This window comes from Brachyistius frenatus, unplaced genomic scaffold, assembly GCF_029030835.1.
Source record: "Brachyistius frenatus isolate BFR_SWC_R1_liver_20210118 unplaced genomic scaffold, ASM2903083v1 Contig_153, whole genome shotgun sequence".
In the NCBI taxonomy this organism is placed as follows: Eukaryota; Metazoa; Chordata; class Actinopteri; family Embiotocidae; genus Brachyistius; species Brachyistius frenatus.
The window spans coordinates 176,987-187,884 of record NW_027210752.1 but is presented as its reverse complement, the minus strand read 5'-3'; the positions used below and the strand labels follow the sequence as shown (position 1 = coordinate 187,884).

Sequence of the window (10,898 nt, the reverse complement as noted above, 5' to 3'; positions counted from 1 at the left end):
TAAATATAGCTGGAACCAACAAGCCGAGTAACTGATGGAAAAGAGCTTCGAGGTCCACTGCAACCCAATGAACGTGCAATTAAAGCCTTCATTTGAAAGTTCATTTTGAGTCTGTATATTGTCTCTGTGCATCATTAATAGTGTGTGCATTTGAACTACAAGTCAAAACCCAAGCAAGAATGACTTGACTCAGGCAACTGAGCAATGTCAAACAATACCGACAGAAATCCTATTCAAATAATAGTTTTTAAAACCATTACATTGGATGCAAGTTGTTGTTTTTGTTGTGAGGGGAGGGGAGTGTCCATCATTCCTTACGCCAAACAAAACGTTTAACGTTGCATTCACAGGGACCGAAAAAAAAAACTAATTACAAACTGAAAACAACACGTTGGCACGAGTACAACAACATAGGAGACGAGGGATATAGTGCAACTCGTGAAAAGACTAATCTGCACACTTTCGTGATAATCTCTCATTTTCCTTGTAGACTACCAAGAAAAAAAAAAAAATTCTGTTCTGGAAAATGACCATTAAATAACCACACAATGCAAATCAAGTTGGACAAGAAAAAAAGAACATTTATTTGCAATGCTGAATTATCCCATCCTGGCCAGCCTCCAGATGATCGATCCGACCCATCAGAGGACTTGTCAGCAGAGACGTTTAGTCCAGCTGTGTGGAAATAAAACAGGCATTAGTCTCAATCAGTGCATTACTGTTTCCAGATGAGCAACAAAACAACATGATGTGCTTTTCTTTTAGGTGAAAGACAAAACAAAAACAAAAAATAAAGAAATAAATAAAGGCAGTGTGTTTGAATACACCGCATCTTCCTTTAATTGTGTTCACTGGCTTTACCCGAGAATCTGCACACTTTACGTAGATACTAGTTACGGCATGATGGTGAAGAATAATTTATATTTGGGTTAAACAACTTACCTTGACGAAGCCGATGTCTTTCGCGTATTGCCTGAAACACTGGCGGCACATGTTCAGCCCGTATTTACGGATCAATCCGTGTCTGTTCGAGCACACTCGGCTGGAATAAAAAAAAAAAAAACGGAAAAAGAGGGATTATCGCATAAATTTGATCTAAATTAAAGGCCGTCAACAAGAAAGTTAAGTGTCAGGAGCACTAACAAGGCCGCCCGAGCACAAAGCTGTGACGCTAACACGGAGCAGCTTCCAGCGCCATATTAGCTCGGGGTCGGCGCCCATGCGGTGCACTTTTGATGACATTTTTATCAGCACGAGACGCACACAAACACCCTAAAACGCGCTCGCTGCAGCTCATTCGTCGATAATGTACAAAATAGAGGTGACACTGACCAGGACCGGGAACCCTGTCCGAATTTTCTAGGGTGACTCCAATAGAGCTGCTGATGGCCCATCTTGTCTCTTTTCACTCGAGCGTCGGAAAGGAAGAACGAAGGCCGCGCCTGCGCAAATAGGCTTTCTGTGGATCTGCTTCCGGCTGCGGAGTTGATGAGTCGCGCCCTCTAGAGGCAAAAAGAGAACTGCAACGTGAAGCGGGGACAGCGCACAGGAGGCGGTATCCAGGATCACTTACTTCGTTGTTTATATGCAGTAAATCCTGAGGTTAAACCCTGAAAGTGGTGAGATGCATCTATATTGTTTATCTTTAATTAACAAAATACATTTTAAAGTTTATTTTTCAAATATTCAGTAGGCCTGATTTGGACACACATGACTGACCTGCGTTTCACCAACTTGTGACTCAACAATATTTTGTTTAAAAGTTACAATTGTGCACATTGGTCAACTGCTTTTTTTTTTTTTCGCTGATGGATTGAAAATGAGAATACATTAAATTTTATGATGAATTCATTCAAATGTGAAGCAGGAAGTCAAATATTTTTTCTTTGTTTTTTTTTTTTATTTAAATGAACCCTATCTTTGCACATTTATGTAAGTAAGTTGTTCTTTGGGGGAAAAAAATAATGAGGACATATTTTTACAATTACCGGGATTTACCGAAAATCATTTTGTCAACAATGAAAAGTCATTTTAAAGTGTAAGTACATGTTCCCTGAAGTAGAATACAAATATTTATTTAAAAAGCTTCATTTGTCATTCATTCATATTCTAATAACGAGTATTTTCTTTATATATTGTTTTTATTAAGGATTTCCACCACACAACTGTGGGAAACACAACAACTTTGAGTCACTGTGACGGGGCTCCCGGTGATTTAACAAGGATATATTTTCTCAATCGCAGCATAAGCACTACACTATACGACTTTAGATGAAATATTACATTATTTATGGTTTCAAAGTTAAAGTCATAGTCATGTATTGAATAGGGATGCAAATAAGGATTATCTTCATTATCAAATCATTTGCAGATGATTTTCTTCATTATCCAAATGTCAGAAAATAGGTAGGTAGGTAGGTAGGTATTTACTTTATTAATCCCTGAGGGGAATTTTTTTTCGCTACAGCAGCATACAGAAGCAATAAGATAATAATAGAAATAATCGAATAAAATAATAGAATAGAATAGAATAATAGAAAAGCAATAAAATAGCAGTAAATAGCAGTAAAAAATATAAAATATAAAATGCACAGTATATACAGTACATATATATATATATATATATATTATATACAAACAAACCAAAATAGTGAAAAGGTGCAGACTAAATTGGTTTGTTTTGACAAGCAGCGCAGTACAAAAACATATTTGGTTTATTATCATGAAAGACAAAAGGAAAAAAAAAGAAAATATTCCCATTTAAGAAGCTGGAATATTATAATTTTTTGGGGGGTATTTTATTTTATTTTTTTCACTTAAAACAAAAAAAAAAAAGACGAAACGCTTCATCAAACATCAAAGCAGCTTTGCCATTAATCTTCTACCCATCGACTAATTGATGAATCGACTGATTGTTGCAGCTCTAGTGCGGACCAGAAGAAGAAGAAGACATTTCTGGGGGTGTCTCGGTTGTCCCCCTCCCACCTCCCCTCCCTCCCTCCCTCCCTCCCCCCAGCTGGACCAGTGCATTGTGGGACAGCGGCAGTCGGTGGTAGGTTCCGTATTTGGGGTTGTTGTTTTTTTTTTTTTTTTTTTTTTTTTTTTTTTTTGGTGTAAATTTGCAGCTCGCCGTCAGTTCGCGTTTCCGTGCAGCTCGCTTGGAAGGTATGGAAGGAGCACGGGACGCGCCGCCGTACTGATGCCTCTCGGTGAAAGGACCGCGCAGGCCGCTCCGGTTTTAGGTCGAACTCGTCGTTGAACGCCGGTCGTCGCGCTTCGCCGCGGAGACGCCGTTCGGTCCGGAACGGGCTGCTTCGGTAAGTTGCTAGCCGGAGCTAGCATCTCCAGGATAAAAAAAAAAAAAAAAAAAAAACCGACACGATTATTGTTGTTGTTTGTTGTTTTGTTTTGTTTTCCCCCCCCCTGTTTGCTACGCGAGCGGTTTATTATTATTTTTTTTTTGATATGATATAACGTAATAAACATCGCACGGTGAAATGGACCACCGACGGGGTGGAGAGGGGGAGGTGGTGGGGGGGAAGGGTTGGAGGCTTCGCGCGGAGACACGGTCGACGCGCACAGTGATGCCATTTAACCGGGATAGTTTATGGTGGGAAGATAAATAGTTGACCAAAAAACAACAAAAAAAGCGAGAATACTTCGAGCTGCAGAACAGATATTTCCAGCTGGATTTGACGAGTGGATGTCATCATTCAACACGCAAAAGCCAAATACGGACATGCGTATTGCAACTATATATATATATATATATCTATAAATTGGACACCTTTGGGATCGTATCAGCCGCGTACTGATTTGCGTAAATATTATTTACACGTTTAGGTTCACTTTAAATTCAGGCTGGGCAACATATTGGTATTATGTTAATATGATATGATACCGTCTTAGATTTTGGAAATAGTAATATATGTCTTTTCATAGTTTTGCAGGCTTCACCACACGACACCGATGTCATTTTCTGAACTCACCGGGCTGTTCTGCCGTTTGCCTACTCGCATACATTACTGACCATTATTTTGGCAAAAACTCTGGTGGTGTATATGTGCTTTGTGGAAACGACAGTAGTCGATCCCTGCGATATCGGAGCATTGTCAATGTGGAGGCATTCGGTGCTCAAATATCGTGACGTTGGATTTTCTGGTAAATATCTCGCAGCCCTTACTGGTAGCGTGATGTCTTACTTTGTTATATATATATATATATATATATATATATATAGCAGCAACCAGCTGACAGACTCTACCGGCGATGAAATATGTATCCCGGGCACCGTAAGCGACCCACTGCAATGACGTTCGGTCTGGTAGGGATGCGACTTTTCGGTTTATATACTCCAGGAGGCAGATTAAAGGGGTCAGGGCAGGAAGGCTGAGAGACCACTAATTTAATAACAACTCAAATATGGAGGTTTGTGCTGCAGATCTGAGCAGAACGGGCCAATTGATACTGATATACTGATAATGCGGTTAAGCGCAGAAATGAATGGCGGAGAAAATAAAAGAAGCCCTGATCTTTACTCAACCGATCATATAAGTGAAGCTGTGGATATTGTGAGGAAGGACAGAGGAATACGTTTGCTGTTCAGGGCGAGGCATGGATTTACTCATACTTGTGGTTTTAGTGATTCCTTGCGGAGAGACAAGCGGCCCGTTGTGTAAAATGAAACGATTGCCAAGTGTACTATCGGTATATACTGACGCTTAATCCATTATTATATACGTTCATCATGTCATCATCTTACAAATTTAGGTTCGATTTGACTTTATTAATCTCACAGCGGGGAAATTCGGTATTTCACTTTCTTGCTTATTATAACAGTGCTGTGCAGAAGTTTTAGGCTCTTAATAGTACGCTGGGGAATATTATATTTACACAAAGAACAGTAAAGTGAATAGGCGTGATTTAATCAAATCGATATTTTGGTGTTGCCACCATTCTGTGTTCATGACTGCAGCAGTTACACAGTTTTTCAACTTAACTTGTCAGGTCGGGTTTTTTTTTGGAGAACGTGCAAGAGCTCTTCTGTGGATTTAGATGTTCTTTGTTTCAGCTTTTATTGCTTCTCGTGATCCTACTAACTCACTTTAGTTGAGGTCAGAGGCCGCAGTCGCAAAACCTCCTCAGGCTAAAAGCTTGCTCTGAACCGGCTGAGGCAGGAAAACGCCATAAAACAAGGGGTGCGTCACTCCTAACTTAAGAACTCGTGCGTTTTTGGCCTGCCAGTTTTTCACAAAGCATTTTAATGCTAAAAGTGGCAGAGAGGTAGACTCCAAAGTCGCCAAGAGCTTCTCACTATTAGTGTATTTCTGCTGGTAAATTATCTTTTGGAAAAAGAAAAAAAAAAGAAGCATTAACACATTTTCAAAAACAACATTTCAACATTGGTGTGTTAAAATAAGATCATTTGCACAACTAAATTCAGCCGTCTGTCAGAATTATTAATCAAACTAAAATCAATTCTCCACAGCCTCGTTTACCTGAAAAAGAGGGTTCGAGGGCCATTGCTGCATTTCCAGGGAAATTGGTGCACTATATCAAACTACTGTATTAAAGTATGATTTATCAGTCAATCAATGCTGATATAATACTTAACAAGTGAATACGATATAATTAAGTTTCTCCTTTTCTTTGTTCCTGATTAAAAGTTTCTCTCGGAAGCTTAAAGGGAAAGTCTTACTCCGTACCTTTTCTTGCCGTTTAGCAGGACTTCTGGTGGCAAGATAAGATTCTTTGCGAACGTAGCCGCGGGGGCTCTGGAGGAGGAAGCCATCTGTTGTACGTACTCCCCCTTCTTCTTGTTGCCGGAGATTTTTTTTTTTTTTTTTTTTTTTGTAACTCAGGATTTACGTGCTGGTTGGTCGTTTCATGCTGCAAAATGAATTTGGGACCAATCGGATTCCCCTCCCCGGATGGTACTGCTTGATGAATTCAAATGTAAACATCAAAAGTGCCTCAAACTTTTGCAAAGTACTGAAGGGAACATTTTCTGAAAAGGGTTCAGCGCGAGAGTAAAACCTGACCTTTTGAAATGGTTTGATATCGTAACGTTAAGTCAAATTATTTGCTGTCTACAGATTCAAAGCGTATCATACGGTCGTCGCCAAACAGAGTTTGCTCGGTTATTATGCAAGTGGTTCAGTTGTTGACACGTGACCTACATTACAGTATGTGAATGGGATGCCAAAAGCTAATAAGTGGACCTTGAGTAATGATTTCTGACTTCTGTCAGACTAATGCTCAGTACGTGTCCTGCACACACAGTCTGGACTTCTGTAATTTGCAGCAGTAGAACGTGATTAAACACTACTTTGACTACTTTATATTTGATTTTACACACATTTCAAATATTGCGATGTCTTGTCCATCAGGAAAAAATATCCCTATTAATATTACAACAATGGTTTGAACTGTATTGCTGAGCCTCAGCTCTCATGATGCACTCACTTTATCTCCTGGTTTATTTTTCATTCAGGTGGTTCATGCTCACTGCTACCCGCTGCCCCCCAGCAACCGTCATGCCTTATGGAGTATTCATTCGTCATCAGTGACATTGCAGCGGGATCCATGTTTACAGCAACAGTTCATTTTGCCAACAATTAGCCTCACAGCAGCTTCTTTTTAATCGGGCTCGTTCTGCTCCCTGCGCAAAGCACGGGCGCGCTACCACGACTGCGTCTCGCTCCCCTACAATCGACTTCTCTCCCGCCGCAAGAGGCCGACCCTCTACCATGAGATTCCGAATCTACAAGAGGAAGGTGGTGATACTGACTCTGGTGGTTGTCATCTGCGGACTCGCTTTCTGGAGCAGCGGGAGGCAGAAAAAGAACGAAGGCGGCTCGATCCCCAAGGAAGTGGAGCCGGTGAGGAGGAGCAGCAGCAGCGCTAGCAGCAGCAGCAGCAGCAGCAGCGTCAACAATCACATCCAGGCGCAAGCGACACCTGCAGTCAGCCGGGCGCCCGTTCCTCCTGCCGTACAAGCAAATGACACGCACCAGGAAAAAGCAAAGGATAAAGCCAAAGTCCCCAAGCCAGAGGTAGATAACACCACTTTAGTCTACCGTGGCATTGTCTTCCAGCTGAACTTTGACCAGACAATAAGAAACGAAGAGAAGTTTAAGACGCCGCGGCAGAAGGATGACCTGGTCGTGGTGGTTCAGGTCCATAACAGGCTGGACTACCTAAAGCTACTAGTGGAGAGTTTGCGGAAGGCCAGAGGTGTGGAGAGCATACTGCTGATATTCAGCCACGATTACTGGTCCCCCGACGTAAATAAATTGGTGGCCTCTATTGACTTCTGCCAAGTCCTCCAGATTTTCTTCCCCTTCAGCATCCAGCTGTACCCCCAGGAGTTCCCCGGACACGACCCCAGGGACTGCCCCAGAGACATTCCCAAAAAAGACGCCTTAAAGCTGGGATGCATCAACGCGGAGTACCCCGACTCATTCGGCCACTACCGGGAGGCCAAGTTCTCCCAGACCAAGCACCACTGGTGGTGGAAGCTCCATTTTGTATGGGACAGAGTCCGAGCTCTCAACGAGCATAAGGGTCTGGTTCTGTTGATTGAGGAAGATCACTACTTGTCTCCGGACTTCATCCACCTCTTAAAGCTGATGACGGCTCTGAAAAAGGAGCAGTGCCCCGACTGCGACATCCTCTCACTGGGGAGCTACAGCCACATCGGCTACTCCAGCAAAGCAAACAAGGTGGAGGTAAAAGCCTGGAAGTCCACGGAGCACAACATGGGGATGGCTCTGAGCAGAGAGACATATCAGAAACTCATCCAGTGCACCGACACGTTCTGCACGTACGACGACTACAACTGGGACTGGTCCTTGCAACACCTGACCGTGTCCTGCCTGCCCTCCTACTGGAAGGTCATGGTGACCGAGGCCCCGCGGATTTTCCACGCCGGAGACTGCGGCATGCACCACAAGAAGGCTTCTTGCATGCCCGTCAGCCAGAAAACCAAGATCGAAAACATCCTGCAGACCAGCGGGAACCAGCTGTTCCCTAAAAACCTCCTGATAACAAAGAGACTGCCAGCCAACGGGGCCGGAGGGGTGGCCCCTCACGTGAAAAACGGGGGCTGGGGAGACATCAGGGACCACGAACTCTGCAAGAGTTATGTTCGATTACAGTGACCTTAATTGCTACTATTATATATTATTGTCTCTTTTGCATCCTATATAAAGAAAAAGTAAATCTTTATGGACTATTCTTCATATTGCCTGTTTTATTGGACTGTTTTCTCGGATTGTTCCAAATAAAGACGAATGTTGGATTTTGGGCTTCTTTAACACAAATGTGACTTTACGTTGACTTATTGAAGTGATTCCTGCATCGTTTTGTATCGGTGACATACTAAACCATATGTTGTTGTGTTTTCTATAACAAAGCTTTCAGATTAAAACGTGTCTGGTTACTAAAAAAAAAAAAAAAAATGTAGAACATCTCTGACATAGGTGGCAAATTGGCGAGTGGTCATAAGTCTGGTGAATCTGTGGACTTGGCAATCCCTCTGCGCGCGCATAATTAATTTGAAGATATTTATATCGCACAAATTTGCTGAGATCAAAGGAGATCCTTTGAGACACCTTGTTCCATTTAAATAATCTCCTTCTCATCTCCAACAGGTTTCTAGAGCAGACCAAGGCGTCTCGTTGCTACCGAGGCCGCAGAGAGAGAGAGAGAGAGAGAGAGAGTGTGGCTGACGGTGCGCAGCATTAGTAAAGTAGCAGGTACATGATGCAGCACATCCAGAAACGACAGCCGTTCTCGCCAAGTCGTGCCTTGAGCGACGCACTGCAACTAAATCAAACCGTGCAGGGATTTTGTGTTTCTGTTTTGTTGCGACGCATCGCTTGTCGAGTTTGAACACTTTCACGGCGGAACGTGGAAGCTCGAGCTACGGTGTGAGATTTTCACAGTGGAATGAATGCACCTGGAGAGATCCCGAGGCACCGATACGCGACTTTCTCCTCTCTGTTGTTGCTGTTGAAGACGCATTTACATTTTAAGTGCTCAGACCACAGCTCGGTATTGATGGTTTCCGCCGAGGCCCGGGCTCGGTGGCTTCTCTGAGGCTGCATTGATTCCCCCGCCCCCCCACCCCCACCCCTCCCTACCCCACCTCCACCGCCAACCCATCCCTCGGGCAATGTTTAACAATCGGTTCTGCACACTGTTCAAAATCTAGAATAAGTTATGGCTGACTGGACCCTCCCTACAGCTCGCGTTAAACACATCCCAGGGCAGACTGCTGATGGCCTTTCAGAAATGCAGCTCTCAACGTAGAATTCCGAAACTTGGCATGAATAAAACATGAGACGCCTAATGTAACGCTTATGTCCTCAGTTGAAAGAAATGGATGAAGCCTCACAGAGGCACTTCTGTGACAGGCCACACAAAATCTGCGGGGTACAAAGTCCCAGTTCATTTCCGACGCGCGAGCTCAAATGCAGCGCGAAGACGTGCCGTTCTGGTGCTGCTGCGTTTGAGGTCACGTGACCGGCGAGCGCGTGCAGCTGCTCCCACGGCGGAGGCCCCCGTAATTGGGCCCGTACCCCGAGGGAAACGGCTCAGAATAGAATTGAGAATAGAGGAAGCGGCACTTTGCTCTGGTTTCTCAGAGACTTGATGGAGCATTAATGCTGCAGCCTCACAAACCGTTAACGTCCTGCGCTTCGTTTGGAAGCCCGGAGGTAGCCACGGAGCCAATCCCTCCCTTGCATCGAGCATTGTGAAAAGCAGAGGACGTGTCCGACGTCGTCGTAACCCTTTTAATAGCTCAACACTTGGAAAGAAGTCCGAGCTGACCTGGGCAGCACCAAATGACACTGATAGAAAGCAGTGCAGCATTTAGCAGCTAAACAGTAGGATGCTGTGTTCAGGAGTTAGTGGGTTCCCAAATTAATGTTATGGACTTCGATATACAGTTCTAGGTGGCCAGAAACATGATTTCATGTTCCACTTGGCAAGTGTGTCACCAAAAAGACAAAGCGAACAGTGTTTAAAGCCAAGTGTCCAATGTTTTTTTTTGGTTTATTTGCACCTCTTGAAGGTCAGCAGACACAGGCATTCCAGATCCAGATATTTGACCCATTACACTTGTTTTGTCCTGTTCCTAAACTCCCAGTTACACCGTTGGCTTATCTATTGACAACGCGCTGATCGAAACTTGCCCAGAATCCAAAGCCTCCCAGTCAGCTAAAAGCCGATTGAAGAAGGAGCTTAGATTCCAGCGTTCCATTTAATTCATCACCTTGTTATCAATATACTTTATCTAACCCAAATCATTCCTTAACCTCTGAACCTATTACCCAATGAAGCATGAAATAAACTTCCCTGAGGAATATGTAAAAGATGAGTGTTTGTCCAATGTTTTGTCCAAAGGAAACGTATCAAACATAACTAAAGCAAATCAATGCACCAATTTCTATTCTGACCATTATCTTAAACTATCACGTTTCTGCAGCAAACACCGCTGCTCTTTCTTTAGGCTCCTATAGTGCGGAGAGACTATATTAAGTCATTTATAGCTGCTGCACACATTGCTAGGCAAACAAAACTCTGGATCAATATATTCAGACAAGGGAATTGATTTAAGCGGGACCTTAGAGTGGGATTCTCTCTCAAGCCTATTGAATTCCTCTCAAGTGCGACCCATTTCCCTGAAGGTGCAAGACGGATGTTGAGCGAGCTCTCGCTCTATCCTGCACGCCGTTTTGATTCCTATTCAAATGGGCAGTAGGATTAGAGGCTGGGTTTGTTATGTAATGAATAAATAAACGTGGTAAAGGGACAGAAAACGACATGGGAGCGCATGCTTTATAGTCGGTGTGATGGGAGCTCCGCTTCTCAGTGAGGCGCCAATCCTG

General features: G+C 43.4%; 2 protein-coding genes across 4 annotated transcripts; one reads left to right on the top strand and one right to left on the bottom strand.

Annotated features, from left to right (window-relative positions):
• Positions 1-560: 560 nt before the first annotated feature.
• rps29 (ribosomal protein S29) lies at positions 561-1,441 on the bottom strand. Its single transcript, XM_069716180.1, has 3 exons — positions 1,333-1,441; positions 943-1,042; positions 561-675 (listed from the first exon to the last, which is right to left on the bottom strand). The coding sequence occupies exons 1-3, from the start codon at positions 1,392-1,394 to the stop codon at positions 667-669; spliced, it is 171 nt and encodes a 56-aa protein (XP_069572281.1). The 5' UTR covers positions 1,395-1,441; the 3' UTR covers positions 561-666.
• Positions 1,442-3,095: 1,654 nt separating this feature from the next.
• Positions 3,096-10,382, top strand: mgat2 (alpha-1,6-mannosyl-glycoprotein 2-beta-N-acetylglucosaminyltransferase). 3 transcript variants are annotated; one of them, XM_069716176.1, is made up of 3 exons: positions 3,096-3,317; positions 5,726-5,796; positions 6,494-10,382. In XM_069716176.1, exon 3 carries the CDS (start codon positions 6,750-6,752, stop codon positions 8,160-8,162), a length of 1,413 nt encoding a protein of 470 aa, XP_069572277.1. In that variant the 5' UTR covers positions 3,096-3,317; positions 5,726-5,796; positions 6,494-6,749; the 3' UTR covers positions 8,163-10,382. The 3 variants fall into 3 exon arrangements, with proteins under 3 accessions (XP_069572277.1, XP_069572276.1, XP_069572278.1); XM_069716175.1 differs by having other exon boundaries at positions 5,723-5,796; XM_069716177.1 differs by lacking the exon at positions 5,726-5,796.
• Positions 10,383-10,898: the final 516 nt, after the last annotated feature.